The 23,186-nt window shown below is 43.7% G+C and overlaps 1 protein-coding gene across 2 annotated transcripts in view; it reads right to left on the minus strand.

Moving 5' to 3' along the window:
- Positions 1 to 427: 427 nt before the first annotated feature.
- LOC119903772 (neuronal membrane glycoprotein M6-b-like) overlaps positions 428 to 23,186 on the minus strand; it is a 57,112-nt gene continuing 34,353 nt past the window's right edge. For both annotated transcript variants that reach the window (XM_038720024.1, XM_038720016.1), the window contains exons 2-7: positions 9,203 to 9,389; positions 8,048 to 8,207; positions 7,323 to 7,491; positions 5,128 to 5,201; positions 4,983 to 5,048; positions 428 to 3,424 (exon numbers count right to left, since the gene is read on the minus strand). In XM_038720024.1, coding sequence (XP_038575952.1) covers positions 3,272 to 3,424; positions 4,983 to 5,048; positions 5,128 to 5,201; positions 7,323 to 7,491; positions 8,048 to 8,207; positions 9,203 to 9,389 — 809 coding nt within the window. In that variant the 3' untranslated portion in view covers positions 428 to 3,271. The remainder of the gene's footprint in view (positions 3,425 to 4,982; positions 5,049 to 5,127; positions 5,202 to 7,322; positions 7,492 to 8,047; positions 8,208 to 9,202; positions 9,390 to 23,186) is intronic.

Below are 23,186 nucleotides of genomic sequence, written 5' to 3' on the forward strand. Positions count from 1 at the left end.
AGTTTTGCGAGCTTAATAATAAGTTGATTTATACATTTTTTAGGTAACTATTTACCAAGCAAGTAGAGCTGAAAAGATTATGTGGTTTCCAAAAAGTCAGTCAACAGACAATGTATCGGCTAATATTTGATTAAATATTTCACGCAACTTCTTGCATTTAAAAAACTGCTGCTTTTCCCTGTCTTACATTATAGTAATTTGTAAAATCTGGGTTTTTTTGATGTTTCAATAGGTATTTTTCACTATTATATGATGTTTTAGAAACCTTAAATAGATAATTCAAGGAAATCCCTAGTTAGTTCTACAGCAATACATTGTATATTATAGCTTTGATTTGAATTATTGGAGTGTTAGCATAAAAAGGAAAAACCAAAGTTCAAATCACTTCAGAGACCCAAACACAAGAACGAGACAGGAAACAACGGTGTCACGATAATAAAAAATATCGGTTTTACTAGAGAAGGTTACAAAAATCATCACTATATAGGAGTCATAGAACTATTTCCAACTTAAAAAATAAAACCATAATGAAACACCTACAGGGACTACAATGCCATCAAAGTACAATGGAGTTTTCTTTAGAAAAGAGTGGATGGAAGGGGGGTGGTGGAGGAGGGGGGCAAACACCGCCTACCATAGTTGTCAGTACAATTGACTACACATCACCTGAAAAACTGCAAAGACACAGTCATGTCTCCTTCATGCAAATAACGAGGAAACAACAACACCCTGACACGCATTGTCTTATAGGAAATTGAAGTTTGCCTTTACATCAACCTGCTGGCAAAGCACGTATATTTATCAAACATAACACACATGGCAATATAGTCCTTTTTTATACAGAATAGACAGCTGCACACATGGACAATACTGACATGCTTCATCTCATCAAGTTAAAAAATGTGTCTTCTTCAGTGTTTTTTTTTTTAGGGTAAACTAACCAGTGATGATCAATATAGAATATAGTTCATGATACTTAAACAATACCTGATTATAAAATTAATGTATGAAAATTCCTGACTTGTGTTTATCCAGAGTGTAAACATCCAAAACAGTCTCTGTGGCTCATATGAGAGGCATGATGTTAAAAAGAAAATAAAAGAAAAAGTGACTTTTTCTTCTCAACTCACAAGTTGATGAGTCACTCATTTGGCTGGTCATCGAGGAAAAAAAAGCACAAACAAATTCCATAAAATCATTATTACTGAATCACAAGAAGAGCTCAGTTGCCTAAAACTGATAAAACATTAAAAGTCCATCCATTTCCATATTTATTTTCACATTTTGAAATGTATACATCACAAGCACCTCAATCCATCATATCATATCATGACTGCACTGTATCCCTCTCACGACATATCATTTAAGATGTTACATTACAATTATTATATCAAATGCAGAACTAGTATTTGAGTGCTAAACACATATCTCAAAGGGTACATTTACATATTTGTGGAAAAAAATAATATAAGAGCATGGCGAAACACTGATTGTGTTCTCCCCGTTTTGGGAGAGGTGTAATTCGAAATCTTTTAGGGTGATTCAGCTATTTACAGGTGAACTTCATCGGCAAAAGGAGGACTTTTAGCAAATGACAGAACTGTTTTTTACTGTATAATTCATACAGGACAGCGTACCAATCTGGTAAGGATTAGTGTTCAGATGGTGAAGCTTTGGAAAAGAACACAACTGGCTAAAATCAGATTTGGTTTGATACCTGAGGTGTGTCTTCTTGAAGTTAAAAGACCGTGACAGATTTATCTTTTATTTCTGCTGCCGCTGGTGATGAGTGTAACAAAAACCATAAAGGTCTTAATAGAAATAGTTTGACATATTGGGAAATGTACTTATTCAAGTTAGATGAGAAGATTGTTACCAGTCATGTTCGTGCGGTAAACATCAAGCTAACACAGCTGGTTAGCTTAGCTTAGCTTAAACACTGGAAACAGCTAGCCTGGCTTTGCCTGCAAAGCTCATTATTTAATACAATATATCTTATGTGTTTAATTTACACAAAAACCAAAGTGTAAAAACAACAAGGTGTAGTTTGACATGGGGGTTATCGTTAATGGAGCCTTTATAAAGAAGCGGCGCAAAGAAAGGTGTGGCTGATAACCCCTCATAAAACAGCAAATTTTTGTTTTGACACATCAGTTTTTGTGTGAATTAAACAAACAAGACATAAAATGTTAATTGGTGAGTTTAGATGTGGTAATAGGCAGATTTCATTACATATAAACAGAGCAAGGCCAGTTTCCCCCTGTTTCCAGTCTTTATGCTAACCTAAGCTAGCCTGCTGCTGGCATTAGCTTATCTATATTTATCTTAATCTCCTCATTTAACCCTTGACAAGAAAGCAAATAAGCGTATTTCCCAAAACTATTCCTTTAATAAAAGTTTGCTACACCTCTGGTCTTAAATGAACAGTTAATTACTCTGCAGATAAATAAACTTTCATCATGTAAATGCACAATAATCCTTGAGATACCACATGATGACTTTTAGGTATTTCTGTGAGAGAGGGTTGGCTGGGGTGCTTTGTGTTTTTAAGGGATTTTCATTCTCCCTTATTTTTTTGTTTTGTAATAGTGCAACAACTTATTGAGCATTAGCAATAAAAAGTTTAAAATGGAGAAAAAGTAAAGGAGAAAAAACCTATGAGCGCAAAAACTTTAAGAAGAAATCAATAATCATAATAATACCTGGCATACTTTTCAGAGTATTAAAAAAAAACACAACATTCGTACAAATTCGCACAATATATTCATATATATATGCATATAAAACACCAAAAACGAAGGAAGTTGGTCGCTGCCTGGCTTCCCTGTGGCTGAAGCAGACGTGAACAATGTTTTTTTAGGCTGTTAGGAGCTGTGTGTCGATAGGCTGTGCTGGCTCAGGGCGCGAGGCCATCACAGCCGGGCCATGTTCACATGAGCCGCCGGCCAATAGCACGGGGCAGGAGACGCTTCTGAACTGATCTACCAACCTGAGCTCCACCCACAGCGGACGAGCTCTCCCGATCTGAAGCAACTGCCTCCGTCTGGGCCTGTCGCTTCTCCTGATCTTCTATTCTCTTCCCTTCTGGTGGGAGCCCACAACTCAAACATCATGGAAGGGAAGAGGATGGAGAATCAGGAGGTTGGGGGACTATCAAACATGACCGAGGTGGTTTGTTTTAACGGAGAGAAGGACGGGTGCTGGGTGTTGCAGGGTGGGGGGTTGAGGTGTGGAGAGGAGATGGGTGTTGGCGGGAGTGGATCGCTTGTCCTTATGAGTAAGAGGAGGAGTTCTGGCCCTCCTTGGAACGTGCCTCGGCCTCCAGGTCCTGGTCATCCTTGGTCTTGATGTCCTGGTACTCGTGCGTGGAGACAGCACTCTTCAGGTAGGCCCAGTTGGCCGACAAAATCATCAGGTAGTGGATCTGAAGAGAAAGCAAGATGTTTTCTTCATTTTAATGCAGTGGATGACTCGTGTCCCAATTCGATACTACATATCAATATAATGCAGTATGTTGTATATACTAATTGTCACAGTATGCCGTTGCAGTTTTTATAGAAGAAATCAACAGACTCAACTGTTTTTCTTACAGAAAATTGCAATACAAGCATAATGTACCCCATTCAAACTACTGTTATGTCCCAGTTCCATACTATGTACTAATTTTAAGCTGGTTTGAAGTATGTGGTGTGTTCACCCTGGAAAAGGGACTAAATGTATTCTCAAAACAGAATCCATGATGCTTTATTTTCTTTGTGCTTTTGATGGAAACTATACTCCCACAATGGAATGCACAAAGCTGCTAACAGATGGAAAAAATTAGAACCAATGGTGGATGGTGTTCAAACAACTCCACAGATACTTCCAGGAACATTAAATAACTATGGAATTTTTGGAAAATTGCTTTCTCTTTGAAGTTCAATTGGAGTGACTTTCCAACGTTGCAGTTTGATTGAGGTCTGCACATATTATATAATTTCCTACTAGTATAAAACAATAAAGTGTGTTGATTCTTTGTACACTAACTGCAATAACAGTTTACTATAATGATTAGCATATAGTACATACAGTTACAGAAGGCAACTTTTTATTACAAAAAAGTTATACTTTTCTATGATCTTCCTTTATTCATTGACTTGTGGGACGAGTGTTTTTAGTGTACTTAATACTGACCTTTTTGAGTATACTTAATTTAGTCACCGTGACTCATGCTTCCAGGTGATTCCACTAATTATCTGTTAATGAAATCACCTGGTAGTCTTCGTTTGGGATGAAAACCTGGGTTGAATTCAGCAATGCTCAAATTTAACAAAATAATTGTTGAATAAAATAGGTTGTCTAATGGCACAAAACTGCCTTTTTGACTAATTGACTCAATCACAGCCAAAATAGAAGAGGTGATTTCACAAAGTTATAGTCCTACTGAAATCAGGGTAACAATATGGGTACAGTTAGCAATGCTCAAATGTAGCAAAATAGTTGTTAAATATAAAGCATATGAGAAAACCACAACAATCAGTTTAAATACACATTTAATGGTGCTAAATATTTTCATTGAAATGCTTGGGGCAAATATAGCAATGGTCAAATGATCCAATTTGACAAAATGACAAGTTTATTCACCGTTATGAACAAAAATGACAAAACAAATCTCTTTTTCTTCTCCTAAATAAGTTAGCTGGAAAACATCACAGTGTAGTGGGCTGCCAGGTGACCCAACACAACATCTGGAGTGGTGTTTGAAGCTTTTTTTAGTATCTCCATTTCCCTGGACATGATACAAAACAGTCCGCCTCTGCAGCAGAGTAAAACACTGACCCCGTCTACACACACTCACACAGCAGAGGCAGGCTGGATTTCAGCCCATAGGATGACATACTGACAAACGTGAGAGGCGGGGTTGCTATGGAAACAGATAAGCACACCATGGCAACGTGCATATTTTGAGAAGCACATTATCGGTGGGATCATGAGCAGCTTACCAATGCGATGACAGTGGCACCAGCGCCGGCAAACGCAACGATGTAGAGGTGGTAGGACAGGTAGAACTGTGGAGGAGAAAACGAAAATTAGTGAGGGAGGGGAAGATAAAACAGAAAAGAAAAGAAAAGGTCAGTGTCCTCTCACCTCGCTGGTGTTACAGATATCTCCCAGTGTGGACCCACAAGCTTTTCCCGGTGTGGCGTTCCAGGGAATAATACCTACAGGATCAGAGAGATGAAACATCACAGGATGGCCGCTTTCTCATCTGAGACAAGAAGCTTTTTCCTCCCCCGAGACTATGATTGAAGGCATTATGAATTAGGCTCGGATAAAGATTAAAGGAAACAGGGCTGCTGCTGTCCAGGCCTGTGAGCCTCTACTACAGGAAAAGTATGAGTCAATTTCGATTTACTTCTTTGCAGTGATGATGAACATTTTTGGTTAGCATAGACTTATTATAGGCTATATTTGTTCTTTTCTTTTTATTCTTATCATTAATATTGTCATTATTGCATATTGCATAAACCTATCTAAACCGTTCACTCATCAACTGTATTAAAATAATTTGATGACTGCTAGTAACTGGTGTTAATATTTCATACAGTATAGTACACTGCCAATGAAGCATATGCGATCCTGATCCTACTTTGTAAGCGGGCCAGCTGTCCTTCAAATGTGGGTCACATACTGTACATTAGGCTATCAAACAGATAACCAGATATGCAATTACAGGAGAGCATTACCGTGCTGTAATACTTCAGGAAGGTGGATTTTCATAGAGATCCAATCAGGCTCTCAATAACCCAAATGTATATATGTTTGACCCCTTCCTGTTTAGAAAATTATATTTAAAGCAAACCTGAGATAGTGATAAATATCTTTTAAGAATTTATAGGGACAGAGGGCAGAGAAAAGCCTTTTGAATCATACTGTAATATAAGTGTATAATGGGTGTATTTATAATGTGCTCAGTTCAATACACTCAGCGTTTTTTCTGCTACAGCCTTTCTGGTACAAGCACTATGGTGGCTAATGTTAGTTAACTTGAGAGTAGCTTATGTTAGCTTATGGCTAATGTTGGGTAACTTTACATGGATATAATCATTAGCTTATGGCTAATGTCAGCTAACTTTTGAGAGACATGGCACGTAGGATGCCTAAAGATGGCTGTAGTTTGTAAAATGTGGGCTTCTTTCTATATTTTGCTTTCCTGCAGTAAAACCTGGGTTACATGTGACAAGCACCAGGAAGTTTTTTTATGTGCGAAGTCTAAAGCTTTTATTGCCGAGGCTAGCCTTCATGTTTGAGCTGATTTGCCGTGATCAGGGGAATTTCTCTTAAACTTTGAAGACATGTAACACAGCATGCAATCTGATCCCTGAAAATAAAAATGCCTGGGGGATATGCAACATGTTATATTTAATATTATTTATTATTTTTTGTGTGGTTTTACACTTCTATAATTATGTTTTGGCAGCTAATTTTAAAAACAGCTTTGTTAGCAAATAGTAAAGTGCTTCTCACTTAACGGTAGACCATTCAAAAAATCTAAACCAGTGGTTCTGAAGATAAAGAATGGTTTGACATTACACAAGCAGGAAATTGAGCCTCATAAATTTGTGTATAATCCATTACTAATATTTTACTGTAAAACGGTGGTTTTGTAAACCCATTTATCAAGGCCCACCTGTCCTCCTAGTTCCTGCACACCTGATCCAATTAAACTCTGATGAAAATGTGTCATCTTTAATTATATCAGGTGTGCAGAATCAGAGCAGGGGCAAAAATAGAAAGGACAGGCTGGCCTTGATGATTCAAGAATGAGCTGAGAAACACTGCTTTGAGGCTACCAATCTTCATAACAATAGTTTGTGGTATTTATTAGAATGAAATGATAAACACTTAACACTACTAGGGAAAAACCTACCCCGTGAGACCGTATCACTGTTCAGAAACAGCTCTTGATTCCTTAGATTTCGCAACATGACATTATGTTTGCCATATTTCTAATCCTTATTGAAATGTGATAGCCGAAGAAATGAATGAACCTTAATGATAATTTTCAGCTTTTGATGTTGTCCCCTACAGTCATTTTGTGTTTGAAGTATGCGAACAATCATATATCGACAAAAACAATTTTTGATTTCTGATTCGAACAAAATTTACTTGTTCGAATCAGCCACAACTTATGTGTCAATATCTCATGTTGGTTTTGTCAATAATTACTTGAGGAAACATGGTATACAGAAAAGGTAAATTACAACACTGCTGGAATGAATTAAATGTCGCAAACTCAAACTAATCAATGACTGTACTGGGATGTAGGGGGGACAACTCACCGTACTGCCTGACATCCACACAGATGGAGTCAGGTGAGGTGATGTTGGCGTCAGGAGACTTCATGGCAGCACAGGTATTCCACATGTTGAAGAAGAGGAAAACGGGTATCGCCGTGAAGCCGAATATGGCGAGGAAGGCCAGAGCCAGGATGTAGGTCAGGAACATGAACTGAGGAGAGGTGAAAAGAAAGGAGATTTTTATTTTGTCTTGAGTTGCATATAGGTTAATATTATTCCTTTAAGACCTTCACCCACCACATACACAATACACACCCAGAGTCTGTGTTTGAGCTAATGTTACTGGACATCAGCAGCAATTAGACTAATCAGGCTAGAAAGGACAAACTGTGCCAGAGTTACCCTCAAGGGCTCAAGTGTGTGTGTATGTGTACACAAGTCATTGCACGTCTTTCTTATGAGTCTGTGTGTGTCCATAAATGTGAGGTAGAGGTGTGTGAATGTGCCTCTGCAGCATTTTCATGATGTCCCTTGTTCTGGCTTCTAAAGCATTATGAATGACTGTTTAGTGTTAATTTTTTTCTAAGCCTGTAAACACTATTTTAAGCAACAACATTATAAAATACACATCAAAGTAATTAAAATCTCATTTTTAATTTGGCGTGTAACTGGGTCAGTGGGTGTGATGATTTGCCGCAGCTGCATGTAGTTGTGTGTGTGTGTGTGTGTGTGTGTGTGTTTGTGTTTGTGTGCGTGTGTTGACATACGAAGGCAGTAATGCAGCGACCACAGGCGGTGGTCTTAAAATCGCTCTGCAGCTCCTTCTTGATGGCGCTGGTGGTGTAAAAGCCCTCAGCCAGCAGGATGATGGCGTAGACGAAGAAGAAAGAGGCGATGCCGTAGATGATGTACTGAAAGATCTGAATCCTGAACACGCACAGAAAATAAAGGACAATGTTAAAAATCAAACCAATTATACAGGGCTTTTAAAGCTGAATGTGGCAAAGTTGCATTTTCAATCTAAATTCAATACACTCAGTGTTTTGTGTTTGTTCTGGTATGAGCAGTAACTGTACAAGGTGCCTAATGTCAGCGACGTATGACCGGTAGCTTATTTTGGCTAATGTTGGCTAACTTTAAAGAGATATGACTGGTAGCTTATAGTAGCTGTTAGATAACTTTAGTCAAAATAATGCAAACATCTTATGGTAAATGGTGGTTAACGTTAGAGAAATATGAACAGTAGCTTATGTTAGCTAACATTAGCTAACTTAACAGAAAGATTTATAAGATAAAAAGATAATTTATGATTTGTTGAACAGCAGACACTTATGGTCCGTGTCTGCTGTTCAACAAAAGTTACTTAGCGTTTCTTTAACATAACAATCTCACATTGTGAAGCTTTAAATTATTTAATTGAATAGATCCTTCATCCAGTATGGTTTACAGTAGCTCAAACAGTGTCTCGTTGGGAATCTTCCCTGTGACTGCAGCATCCATTTTGAAATAAATGGTCCAAAAAATATCCTTTTGACAGATGACATGTTGTAAACGCCTCCTTACATTATTTTATTTTTTCAGAATATCTGTACTATTTCTGTAAATGCGCACTTGAGAGACATTTACTAGTTTAAGGCGATTCTGAATCATCATAGAAGATAATGTGGGTGGCTCTTCTCCACAGATTTAATAACTGCAGGGGTAGTAGGCCTACCAAAGCTTTCTACTGAAACCATTAATAGTCTCATCAGTGACTCATCTTTTAAACGTTTATTGAGACATCATCCTCCTTTCAGTCTTTTCGAAAACTTACTGTAAAGCATGTAAGCTGTTATGTGTTTTAGTGCTTTAGTGCTCTATTTCATTGATAAGGAAAGATTGTGCAGTGTCATATGTTGTCAACTGGCCCACAATGAACTTACACCATGGCCAGGTTGGCATGGTCGCTTGTGTCCCTTGAGAAGTGGTTCTCCACCATGGTCAGGGTCCCGGTCAGGGCCACGTGGCCGCAGCCGCAGAACAGGGCCACGCCTGAGAAGCAGAGGATGGTGGCCACCAGGGAGGCGTAGGGCACCCCGCCCAGACACTTGATGCAGCACTCGAAGCATCCTGCAAAGGGAGGCAGAGAGAGAAAGCTTAGCTGTAGGAAACTAGAAAAAAATGCTTTAAGGAAGATATGAGAAAGTCAAATTTAAAAGTGCAAACCAAATGTATGATGTAAACCAAGCAGGAGCAGAAACAGAGCAGACTGCTGCAACGTGACACCTCATAAAGTGGCTTGATCGGCTCTGGTGATGACACTCACTGCAACTCATAATGGCCTTCTGTCCACTGCTGTTTAACTATTGCTCATGTCTAGAAACCTGTGTAAATGTTAGTACTGTTTGGGCTGAATCAAGCATGTGTGACCTGTGTTAGCGTCACCCTTGTCTCACTTGGGTCTACAAGAGAAGACAACACTTCTCTGTGTCAGGCATGTCGAGTGGCTAATCATAGCATCTTCTACAGTTAGTGTGCATTCAGTTTGAGCTCAGCTAGGAGTGCTAAATATTATATGTAAGCTGTGCTACATGCTCACATCACACTGCTCCAAAAAACTACTCTACTCTCCCTATTGTCCCAAAAGAAACATTTCAAAACCTTTTTTTCTGAGATTGCATGAATAACTTATAACATAAACAAATAACTAGCTATTGCTAGGACATTTAAGTGGCACCGTGTTTAGATCTGTAGCCTACCTCTAAAATACTTAAGACGCCTTTACTGTTAGGTGGTGTTACTCTTGCAGATGAAAGTAAATATAAGACATGACATAAGATGTTTTGCCTAATTTATTCTTAGTTTTAGTGAAATAACAAATCCAATGCAAATGTCAGATAAGATGAGAAACTGAAAGAGGCTAAAACTGGCCTGCACACCTTGCACATAGTTTCATGTTTCTCATTTTTCACAACTCCAGAATGATGATGACTGATGGAAATTTATCCTTTGTGCCTGAGCAGTTTCTACAGAATGATGATTATGATAAATTTGTACATTTGTTTTCCATTAACTGTGGCAGCGCGTGAAGCTTCCCAAGTGAGTTTTGAGCTATATGTGATACAGGTACAGGAAACTGCACATAGTCAAGAGTATGAAGAGGAATGGGAAGGAGGGAAGATAACACATTGTATTGAGCACAAGAGTCGCATCTTATATAACACCTGTTTAAAAATAGCTCCTCCAGCAAAGCAGGAAGTTACTTTGGAAAAAAAAGAAGACAAAACTGTCTTGTGTGTGCTACTTTGCTGTTTCCATAACAACCCGCTCCAAGTGCCAACTCTGAAGCATTTTTATTAAATCTTCAGAGCTTTTCTGAAACTGAACATCTCTATTTGTAAAGCCTTGAATACATTGTTGACCGTGTTCAGGCCAGGTAGTGTATGCTTGTGGACAGCTGTTATTGATGAGTTTAAAAGAGCAGATTGATTTCAACCCTACTGAGGGGAAGGAGAATCATCAATATCATCACTGCTGGGGAAAGTCGGTTAGCTCACCACGTTGGTACAGAATTAAATTTCTCAACAATTTAATGGATTGCCATGAACATTTTTAGAGACATTCATGGATATCAGGCGATGAATTCAACCGACTTTGGTGACTTTTTCTAGTTTTTTTTCCTGTAGCGTCACCATGAGGTTGACTTTAGTGGTATTTAATGAAATGTCAACTATTGGATGGTTTGCCATGATGTTTGGTACACACATTAATGTTCTCCTCAGATTCCATTGTAATAGGTGCGTTTGACTTCATGTGGGAATGTGATGTATGCTGGACTCAACATAAGGCATTCCAGTTAAAATTATTGTCTGACTTTCGCCAGCGCTGCAAAACGTCACAATGTCACATGACATAAAAACCTTGCGCAAACAAGGCGGCTGCAGTTTTCTAAGTCTGGCGTCCCCAGTTGCTTTTCTCAGTCATTGTTTTGAGCTCACAGTAAGCTCACCCACTCTGCTGGAAGTAAAATGTGTCAGACTCGACGGCAGTGTTTTTATACCTTTTATCAGACTTAATACAGAACTCTTTTATCCGATAAGAACTGTTTTGTTCTGTTTACTTGTAGTGCCCTCCTTTTGTTGTTAAGGCCAGTTTTTTAGGTTTCTGACCGCACTGCGAGGTCATGTGCCGACACATATAGAAAACACCTCTTCTCCGTGTCTGAATGAATGAAAACCCAAGCCATACATCTAAGATGACACTGCTCCCCTCCAAAGTGTGCTGCTACTGCTGAAGACGGTGTTGCGTAATCGAGCGGAGGCTCGTTGCATAATAGATCCAAATCCTATTAATGTTAATGAAGGAAGCGGGCTGATGGAGAGGTGGAGCTGATAAGGCTAGATGGCTCTAAAATCCTGAGCCGAGAAACAGGCCAGGCCTCGAGGGGGGCAGCAATGGTCGATACAATGATGACTGGGAGGCTGTTTAAAAGCTGCTCTGCTCTGACACTCCATCCTGCTATAAAAGGTCAATCTCAACAGGTAATTTAGACTGTTAGTCTTCCTGTCCTCTTTTTTTAATTTAGAGAAGATAATAAAACCTGCCACTGAGAAGTAATAATCCTGCTTTTTCAAATGCAAATCAAGAATTTCCAGGTGACGTTATCTTGACATTCATGGACTTGGACTATAACTCCTTTCATATTGGGGAAAGGAGCCTCTTAGCTTAGCTAATTTGTTTTAAGAAAAAAATGAACTTGAATTTCAGATACATTCCAACAGTGAATGAATGGTTTATATTATTTCCGCTGTTAACTCTTCTCCCTGGCCCCATGCAGCTTCATGGATGAAATAACAGGTTTCTTTTAAATATTGAACACTCCCCTCATCTGCTTCGCCTGTGGCTATGACTTTTTATCAGCCTCCGTTTTAAAGTGTGCTAATGGGCAACAGACAGACCGAAGTGGTCAGCTCCAGCAAGCCCTAATGGAAATCAATGGACTATTCATTAGAGTAGAATTTAGGTGACACACCGAGGCCGGCCCATCTCTCTCGTTTCACAGCTCGCTGCATCTTGCTACCTCTGCCTTCTTCTCTGCTTGAAATATGATTGCATGCCCACTCTGTACTTACAATAAGCCAGCTGGAGTTTAGACAATATGTTATGCTCCTGTTACGATGCTGTATCATATATTATCTCAACAAACTCAGACCAAGGACGATGTATCAGGTTGTGGGAGCGTTTTTCAGGCGGTCTGTGAAGGCACATGAACACCAGCTAGTCAATATGAAAGAACAAAAGATTTGGGGATTTCTGTTAATTCTGTCAAGCGACAGAACAGCAAATAATTTGACAGACAAGAGCTGCAATTAAGGATTAACATCCCCTGCTGTGAAAGCTTGTTCTCCTTCCAAAAACACTATTGCGGCCTGTAGTACAAAACTAGAAAATGTTCCCCAGCTTAAATTAGGATTTCAATTTGCGGCTGAGAGTGACAGTTTTCATAATGATAATAGATGCCTGCTCTTTTTGTTTTTTTTTCCACAGCCAAAGACAAAATGGAGGGATGAGAGGAGGAGATGAAGTAAAACTGAGAAGGAACGAGCGAGGAGTGCAAGATAGAAAAAGGAAAGCAGAGGTGAATGGAGAGACCGAGCAAGGGATCAATAGAAAGCGTGCAGAGGGACAAAGGTAAGAAAGAAAGAAAGCGAAAAGCAGTTCTTGGCCCCAGGGCCGGCAAATAGCAGTTGCCATAGCAACATGTTACCCACGACCCAGTTCAGCAGTAGTGTAGTCATTCGCAGCCGCTTCACACATAAACACACATCGAAGTATAGAGTGATGTAACCTCAATAAAAACCTAAAGATTGGTGCTAATTGGTGACAAAGGTCTGGAATTTGAAATAACAAACACAGTGATAAGAAAAATGGAAGGAAGAAGATGTTAGTATCTCTATCCATATTCCGCTGGTTAGGTTTTGGGAAGTGGGTCAAACAGATATTGTGTTGTTTGACATGAAAATAGAGATAAATGAGGGCGAGAGAAGAAAATTGTCTTATATTTTTGGACTTCAAGGAATTCATGACACAACGGAAAGTGATGCAGACCATTGAGGCACAAAAACAACATCATCCAGCTGGATTTCTGTGCTGTCATTTGTAAAACTTGAAGGAAAGTAAAGATTTGCTACCTCCCGGGTCCCCAGCATCTCCCGATTAAGCCCTAGGATCATAAACACAGATAATTCCATTGTCAGTGTATCTATACAGCGCCATACTGTTTTTGCTGTGGTAGATATAGCTAGCCCTAGTTTCACTGAGGTGAATATCTGGCTCTTTAGGGGTTTATCTGAACTCTTGTGCTGGGAACACAATGCTGATGAGAGTGACAACAAGAACAGTTGTAGTTTAACAGGCTGTTAAACCAAAACTATTGAGCTGAAAGACATAAAAAAAGCTCAGTAAAGCTGAGTGGAACTGCAGAGTCTGGTGATAGTTCATCATAAGAGTGACCTCTTAGACTACGTTCAGACTGCCAAAGTGTCCAGCGCCAGAAACTGTAATTAAAAGAACATAAAGTTGTGAACACTTGTCATAATTCATGAAAATGTGACCCATGAGAGAACAATAAAAAATGGGAGTCTCCCGTGAGCTAACTGGAGCTAACCTCTGTTGCTCCTTGTTTACTTCTGTAGCGTAAGACAGCGTGCTGTGTGATGTCGTGTTATTCTTCTGCGCATGCGGGTCACTTTCAGGCTGTGGACAGTTCACACTGGAGTCTGATATGGGCCACATTTAAACAACAATGTGAAAAAAAAGAAGCAGATCTGAGAAAAAAAATGGGAATTGAGCATTAAGGTCTGCAGTCTGAATGTAGCCGTATTTATTTCATCCACTGTTAATATACAAATATTGATTATAGCAGCTTTAAGTTCAGGTTACAGAGACACACATGCTTTTTCAGTTTAAATCTTTCTACTCTACTTGATACATTTCCAAAGTGATTATGCAGTCACAGTGACATTATGTAACATTACACAACAGCAGGCAGTTAATGATTTATCAGAAGCTGTACAGCACAAAGTATGAAGAAAAATAAAGTCTTTGTGCAATATAACTTGTCCAGGGTCTGCTCATTTTTATTCATCGTTTTTACTGGTTTTCTGTAAAAAGAAGCAGTGTATGCCATCTCAAAAATATCTTTGACATCTTCCAAGTCTTCTTATTGGATACGACAACGTTTCAGGCTCTTTGATTGGATGAACGAGTCACGGCAAGGAGTAGACATGGTTGGAGACAGAACTTGTCACCGATTGCTGACATCCTTTGTGATTATGCTCCGCTGCCTGTCAATCACTTGACACCCACGACACGAAATGAGTGAGTGTTCACCGTGAATTAATCCCTCGCCTTACAAACTTCACTGTCAGTTCATTGTCACTTGGTTTGAATTTATAGAGTTTGCATTTTTAAAATAATTTTCAGAACCTATGCAAAGCATGCAATACATAATAATAATAATAATTGCTACCATGCCTATAAAGCAGATTTGAATATAAACTGAGAGTAAAGGAAAGAGAGAAGATTACATTGATGTCCTGATAGTTAATAATAATTTGCCATAAACTGTACAACCCAGTGGCACAGTATGATTATCGCCAACTGTTCGTACGCACAGTGCATCTGCCAGGAATAACAGCATTAATAAAGCTTTGTGAATATTTCAGCAGCCGGTCTGGTCCCTGCCTGCGGCTGTATTCCAATTTAGAAGTGCTGTATTCATTATGGGGCAATTTCCTCACAGTGCATTATGGGTAGATTCCCACAAGAGTTGAGGAGGACCACGGAAAGAGAGAGGAAGAGAGGTGGGGTGTGGGAAAGTAAAGGAGAAGGGGGATGGATGGCTGTGTCTCCCCTGGATGAGATGAAAAAGAAGCCCCATCTGTTTGATGGCAGCAGACTTCAGCCACAATAACACACACACAAACTCGTAATCTTATAACTTCAGCTTGGGAGATTTCCGCTTTCCACTTGAGTTGAAGGATAAAATGCTTCTCTGAGCTTTTATGGAACCCTTTGAGAGAACATCAAAACCGCATCATCATGAAGTTACAAACAAAGCTGTTTTTCCTTAAAGGATAATTCCACTTTTTTACCACTTGGGTCTTGTTTTTGGAGTTTTTCTCATTGTTTATATCAGTAGTAATTGCTTAAATCTGGGAACAGAATGATATTGCCGCAACAATGTCCAACAGGGAGAGAAACACGAACAGTTAAATGATCAGATTGTATAAACCAATAGTGAGCAAACTCAAAATGTTGATAATAATCCCTCTTTGCACAAAGGTGGCAAAGCAACTAATGATTTTCATGATCAATTAATCTGCCAGTTAATTTTTCAGATAAAGTATTTTGTAAAAATTGCCCAAAGTGATGTCTTTAAATTTCCTATTTCGCCAGACTGACAACTTCTAAACAGGTGGTTTATTGAAAGCAGCACATTAGCAGAGTAGCCACTTCAGTCCCCCATCAGTGTCTACATGTGATGCATTCAGGAAGGTCATACACATTTTGGCAGTGTTCAGAGCCCAATACACAATCGTTATAGTTACACGCGTAATACAAAAGAAAATAAATAATTAAAAAACACAGACGTACGTCAGCTGCATGTGAGTGAAAGACTAAAAATGTGGCAGAAACTCCTCCTGTGTAAAGAAGCGTCCACAGTCCAAAATATAGAGAAAATAAACATACTTTCTTACTCTCTCCAACTGTGATGGATGTTTAAGGTAATCATTTTACCGCTTTCATTTTGTCTTAATATTTTGCCTAAACTGGGGGATTTGTTTCTGGACTGCTGTTTTTTCAATCAACTTAGTGATGTTATTATTACAGATAGGAGCGAAAGGAAGACCCAAGTTGTAATAAACTGGAATTCTTATCCAAAAGCTAGTAGTTTGTTGGCACAAAGATGTGAAGATCCACCTTTTGCCGCCAGTAAATCATATTCATAAAGTATTTGTGTGAAGATATAACTTTTCATTTGCTGTTCAAATAATCTCAACCTCTTTTATACCTCCTGCCTCATCTCAACGCACATTCATCTGATAACCAACACATTATCAAAGCAAATATTTTCAGTAATCGGCTTATTTGCCACAATCAAGAGGACACAATATGCTCTGAGCCAGGTAAGAGGATGACGCCAGCGGCCATCCCCATTCCCAACCAGAGACGTTTTTTCTTTTTTTCCACGGTACGTAACTGACCCTAATCTTCTTCGTTTGTGAGAAACGCTTGGCTGAATATGCAACATTATGAGTGCCACAAGGTCAGCATCTAGCCGGGTGTAATTGAGCATGATGGACTGTATGACCCTGAGACTCTGTTCTCGGTGCTCTGCTGTGTGATCAGTACTTCTATCCTGCTGCATGTTGGTTCCCTCCATCTCTCCCTCTCCTAAACTCTGACAGATGTCCCAAGACACACACCGAACACACCCACCTATACTGACACGTGCAAAAAATACAGAAACCCATACACAGATGCATACACACAAGAGTAGATACTCCCAGATGCAGAGAAACACAAACTGTTCATCTGGTGCAAATTACAATCAGCTTGTTTGTATCTGCATCTGACCCACCGTGTTTAGCACTGACACTTCCAACATGTGCATGCCAAAAACAAAAATTGCAAGCAAGTCAATATTAGAAAACACAGGAACAAATCAGTAAAGCATCACATGCAAGCACCCCAGAGAAAATGTAACTTCATATATAACTGCATTATGCTCACACACTCTTAAACATCAAATAATCTGCTCTCTGGGTGAGTTAAGATGCTTTTGCTTACTTTTTTGTCTCTTGTTGAGTGAACTGAGCTGCAGGTGGAGTGCCTTCACGCTCGCAAGCTGCGTGGGAGGGAGAGTACAGTGTAACATACTACACATATTGACCTGATGTTCCCCTGTCATGGTCTACCAGGGTCAACAACATAGATAGCAGACTGCAAGGCTGTGACGGGCCACCGGGTATTTCTTACTGTATGTCAAAATTACAAGGTACTAAGTCCAAACTATGAGATAGTAACTTATCATAAGCATTTTCATTTATTTTCTTTTCATTCCTTTTTGTCTTTTTTTGGTGGGAATTAGTTTCCATAAATGAAATGAGGTGCTCAAGTTATCAAGAAAGCTTAGAAATCCTGGTTTATCTTCAAGCAGTGTCATCTTTTTGAGTGTATTATCACACAATTTGATGCAAGAAAGCCACATTTGTGTCCTTTAGGGATATTTTGTGTAATGAAGCAAGTACAATTAAAAGCAGAACATTAAGCATGTTTATTCAAAAGTGCCTGGCTGTAGGGTGCATTGACTAGACCTAAACAGAGATGGCAGATAATCCACTGACCGCCTACACTGTGTGAAAACGTCTCGGGTTACGTATGTAACCCTGGTTCCCCGAGAAGGGGAACGAGACACTGCGTCGGTTACGACACTATGGGAACGCCTCTAGGCGAAGCAGGTCTGAACGTGAATGAAATCACTCCAATCCTATTGGCTTGTTGCTAGAACGGTAAGGTGTGACGGAATAACCGGAGGAGTATAAAGCACACCTGTACACACTCATCATTAGCTTAACTATGAAGCAGGCTCTTCAGGCGGGGAGAGAGGTGCGGCGGGCCGACGCAGTGTCTCGTTCCCCTTCTCGGGGAACCAGGGTTACATACGTAACCCGAGACGTTCCCCTTCGAGGGAACTCGAACTGCGTCGGTTACGACACTATGGGAACGAGATACCCACTAAACCGTGCCGAAAACCCCGCCTGCCCCTGTGTGCAATAAAGTGGCACGACTAAGAGGAGAGCGCACGAGTGCCAGGTGCCGAAGGAAGGTCAAGACTGTAAAACCGAATGAATGTGTGCGGAGTGGCCCAGCCAGCCGCTAAACAACATCCTGCAAGAGGCCTGCAAGAGGCCCCGGAAAGGAGGGCTCGAGAGGCCGCCTTGCCTCTGGTAGAATGAGCCCTCACAGCCACAGGTGAAGGCAAACCGCGCACCTGATAGGCCAGGGAAATAGTCTGAACAATCCAGTTGCTAATAGTATGTTTGGATGCAGGGAGCCCGGCCCTGGGAGACCCAAAACACACTAGCAGCTGGTCAGCCTTCCTCCAACGGGAGGACCTCAGAGTGTAAATACTCAGTGCTCTGACAGGGCAGAGCAGATGAAGTCTCCCGTCCTCCGCCGTCACATGAGGTGGAGGATGAAATGCCTGCAGCACTGTGGACCCTGCCGCACAAGAAGGCACTTTAGGGATGTATCCTGAACGAGGGTGCAGGATAGCCCTAATATTCCCCGGGGCAAACTCCAGGCTTTGCGGGGAAACCGAAAGCGCTTGGAGATCCCCCACCCTCCTCAGAGAGGTGATAGCAAGGAGAAAGGCCATCTTGAGGGTCAAGTGCTTAGCCTCAGCTGACTCCAGGGGTTTGAAGGGGGCCTCAACCAACACCCCAAGAACCACTGCCAGATCCCAAGTGGGAACCTTGGACCGAGTCGCAGGTCTCATCCTCCGGGCACCACGGAGGAAACGTACAACCAAGGGAAGTTTCCCCAAGAACCCCTCCCTCAGAGGGGTGTGGAAAGATGAAATAGCTGCCACGTACACCTTGAGGGTGGAAGGGGAAAGACCAGCAGAGAACCGGTCCTGGAGGAACTCAAATACCTGAACCACCGGGCAGGTAACAGGGTCCACCGACCGCTCCCTAAACCAAGTGGAGAAAACACTCCACTTCAGGCCGTACATCCTCCGTGTGGACGGGGCCCTGGAGCTCAGGAGGGTCTCGACTGCTCCGGCTGTTAGACCTGCCTCTAGGTACTGTGCCCCCTCAGGGGCCAGACCCACAGTCGCCATATGGCGGGGTAAGGGTGAAGAACCCGGCCCTGCGCCTGGGACAGCAGGTCTCTCCTCAGAGGGACCCGCCACGGCGGGCCGTCCAGGAGCGACATGATGTCCGAGAACCACACCCGGGTTGGCCAGAACGGGGCTACGAGCAGTAGGCCGACATAGTGCTGGCGGACCTGCTCCAGAACCCCGGGAGCAGAGCGACTGGGGGAAAAGCGTACAGACGTAGCCTCGGCCACGAATGTACCATGGCGTCCAGACCCAACGGGGCTGGAGGAATGAGAGAAACCATAGCGGGCAGTGCGTAGTCTCTTGAGACGCAAACAGATCCACGTCTATGGGGCCGAACTCTTCGCAGAAGAGCTCCACCACTTCGGGGTGAAGTCTCCATTCCCCGGGCCTCAGCCCCTGCCTCGACAGCAGGTCTGCTCCCTGATTCTGCGTCCCCAGGAGATACATCGCCCTGAGCGATAGTAACCTCTGCTGGGACCACAGGAGGATCTGCCCTCTGGACAGACTGGCGCGAGCGCAGACCGCCCTGGTGATTCAGATAGGCCACCACCGCTGTGTTGTTCTCTTCGGAACGAACCAGGACGTGGTGGCCTTGGAGATCGGGCAGGAAACTCCTTAGAGCCTGGAACACCGCCAACATCTCGAGACAGTTGATATGCCACTCGGATCGATGCACCTGCCAGGATCCCCTTGCAAAGCAGCCGTCCATGACCGCGCCCCAGCCCGTGAGGGAGGCGTCTGTCGAAATAACCAGCCGGCGACAAGACCCTCCCAGCACGGGCCCCTGGGACAGGAACCAAGTTTCCTTCCAAACTGATAGGGAACGAAGACACTTGCGCGTAACCCAAATCAGACGGAGAGGATTTCCCCTCGGGGAAAAACCCTTGTTCCTTAGCCACCACTGCAGGGGTCTCATGTGCAGCAGTCCAGATGGTATTACGCTAGACGCAGCCGCCAGGAGACCCAACACTCGTTGAAAATGTTTCATAGTGATGGCGTGGCCTAACTTCACCCCTTTCACGGCAGCCAATATGGTGTCGACACGTGCCGGAGACAATTGTGCCCGCATCGTTGTCGAATCCCATGCAACCCCTAGGAACGTAGCCCGTTGGGTGGGCGCCAGCACGCTCTTCTTTGCGTTGAGCCTCAGCCCTAAACGCCGCAGACGAGCCAGAACGACATCTCGATGCCGAACCGCCAACTCTCGAGACTGGGCTAGGATGAGCCAGTCGTCGATGAAGTTGAAATCCGGATGCCCTGGAGCCTCAGCGGGGCCAATGCTGCATCCATACACTTGGTGAATGTGCGAGGGGAAAGTGCCAGGCCGAATGGAAGAACCCGATACTGGTAAGCCACACCCCCGAAGGCAAACCTCAGGAACTTCCTGTGAGAAGGACGGATGGAGACCTGGAAATAGGCGTCCTTTAGCTCTATCGTGACGAACCAATCCTCAGATTGGATGTGCGTCACGATGGCGGGGATGATGAGCATCTTGAACCTGAATCTCCTCAGAGACTGGTTAGAACCCACAGATCCAAAATAGGGCACGCAGCCCTCCGTCCTTCTTGGGGACTATGAAGTACCGGCTGTAGAACCGGCGTCTCTGTCTGGGGGGGAGACACGTTCCACGGCCCCTTTCCTCAGCAGAGTACGAACTTCCTGTCCCAACACCGGACCTTGCTCCGGGCGGACCACAGTCCAAACCACCCCCTCTCTTTTGTTGAATTTGGAGGGCGGGTTTGAACTGTAGTCGATACCCATCTATGGCAGTGCGCAGGACCCGCGGAGAAATGTTGGTCAGGCTCCGCCAAGCCTCTGCAAAGTCTGCCAACGGAACCAGCCCCTCGGGGCTGGTGGTCGGTGTCTCGTGTGATCTTCTGGTGGACCCCTGAAGCCCCAGAACGGCAGGGGGGAGCCGCCGAAGATCCACGGTGAGTGAGTCGGGACACCGCCTGACTGCAGACCCTCGGGGCAGGCCGATACTGCGTGGACTCGATTGTGGCAGGTGCGTCCTGAACGTGTAAACGGCGGGATAACATCACCTGTTGCCACGGCGGAGGGGACCTCGGTCGGCCTCCGGGGGGGTGGGGGGGTGGGGGGTGCGGGAGGGGAGAAAGACTCCCCTACCCCGGTCTTCCCTGAGCTCCGTCGGGACTGGATGACGGTCCTCAGATTGCGTCTCTCAGATGGCTGAGGGTGAGAGCGCCGTCTCGCTGCCCCAGCTCCTCGGGGGGGCCCCCGAGAAGTGACACTCTACTTCCTCTCCTCTCCGTAGGAGCTCGTAGAGGGAAGGGACCTACGCCTGGCAGCCTCAGCTGCCTTGGGTCCAGACCGGCGAGGGAGGTACCGGCGGAACACTTCGCCCTGCGTCTAACGCTCCGTGGTTCTGCGAAGCTCCGCCAGATCTTCCCTAGAGGGACCCCCCCTCTGAACCATCTCCTGTAGCAGGTCGGCTTGGTAGGCTTGAAGCACCGCCATGGTGTGCAAGCTCGCACCTGCCTGGCCCGCTGCCATGTACGCCTTCCCCACGAGCGTGAATGTGGTGCGACATGGTTTGGATGGTAACGCCGGCTTCTCCAGGGAGGACGCAAGTCGAGGGGAGAGATAGCTCGCAAGCTCATCCTCCACCCGAGGCATCCTCCCATAACCACGGTCCCTAACCCCCATCACATTACTGTAGTTCAGTGATCGGGGTGTGGAAAGCCATGTAGAGAAGGGTCTGCCCCATGATTACTCAGTTCATCATGTACTTTCTTTTCAGGAAAGAATGGCAGAGACCGGCGTGGAGGTGGCGTGTGGTGCTTAAGAAACCTTTCATCAAGCTACCACTAGCCTGTGGTGTCTGCTCCTCCTGTGGCCAGTTGATGTTGAGCTTAGCCACGGCTCTAGTCACCACCTCCAGCAGCACGTCATAGTCGGGCGCGGCCAGATGACGCCGCCCCGACACCCGGAAGTCATCTTCCACTACGCTGAGCAGGTCCGCCTCCTCGGAGTCGGATTGCTGCAGCGTCTCCGGATCCAAACCGCGAGCGGGAGAAGCCGAGAACGGGCTCCCGAACGAGGAAAGGAAGCGTCGGAGCCAGCGGATGAAGGTCGGGAAAAAGCCTCAGCCGTCCCGAAATCCTCCGACAGATCACGCTGTGAACCCATGAGTGAAGCCGCCGGGCCGCCTCAGCGGCCGCAGGGCCCACGCCACGGGGAAAACACATCCGGCCATCCTCGGAAAAGAGAGCCATGCTGTACCTCAGTACCCGCACGGAAAGGGCTCCGCAACGGGCGCAGGCAGCCCCCTCGAGAGCTGCCCGGGCGTGCTCCATCCCCAAACATGAGACACACATCTCATGAGAAAAAACACACCTTCTGTACATCTGGTTGCCGGACATGCTGGTAGACTTCTTCTTCAGGTAAGACACACTGCTTGTAGGACTGGAGCTTTCTTCAAACAACATACAGAGCGCCTGCTGAATAGAAAAAAGCTAATGATGAGTGTGTACAGGTGTGCTTTATACTCCTCCGGTTATTCCGTCACACCTTACCGTTCTAGCAACAAGCCAATGGGATTGGAGTGATTTCATTCACGTTCAGACCTGCTTCGCCTAGAGGCGTTCCCATAGTGTCGTAACCGACGCAGTTCGAGTTCCCTCGAAGGGGAACTATCTTAACATCTCTCTCTTGTTTCTAATCTTCTCCATTTCAGAAGCAGGATCACCTGTCCTGAGCTGCAGTCTGCCGGCCCAGTGGAGCAGAGGGAGCGCTATTAATTTGAGACTTGTTGCACCAAAATTTAAAATGGCCCCTCTGGCCAGAAGTGCTGTGCCATTGAACTGAATGGCTCAGCGGTTACGCAACCAACTTGGCTAATGTCAATTTCCCTCACATGTCAAAGAAGTCGGTGGCCCTCTCCTGGCCCCTTCGCCTTCACTCAACCCTCCTCCCCCTGATGTGATTATGGAGATTCACTTTCCAGCAGCCTCAGGGGGTCGGTGAACACTGTGTGTGTGTGTGAGAGTGTG

Source organism: Micropterus salmoides, unplaced genomic scaffold, assembly GCF_014851395.1.
Source record: "Micropterus salmoides isolate LMB-PRFRI ecotype aquatic unplaced genomic scaffold, ASM1485139v1 Ms_hic_scaffold_1, whole genome shotgun sequence".
NCBI classification, from domain to species: Eukaryota; Metazoa; Chordata; class Actinopteri; order Centrarchiformes; family Centrarchidae; genus Micropterus; species Micropterus salmoides.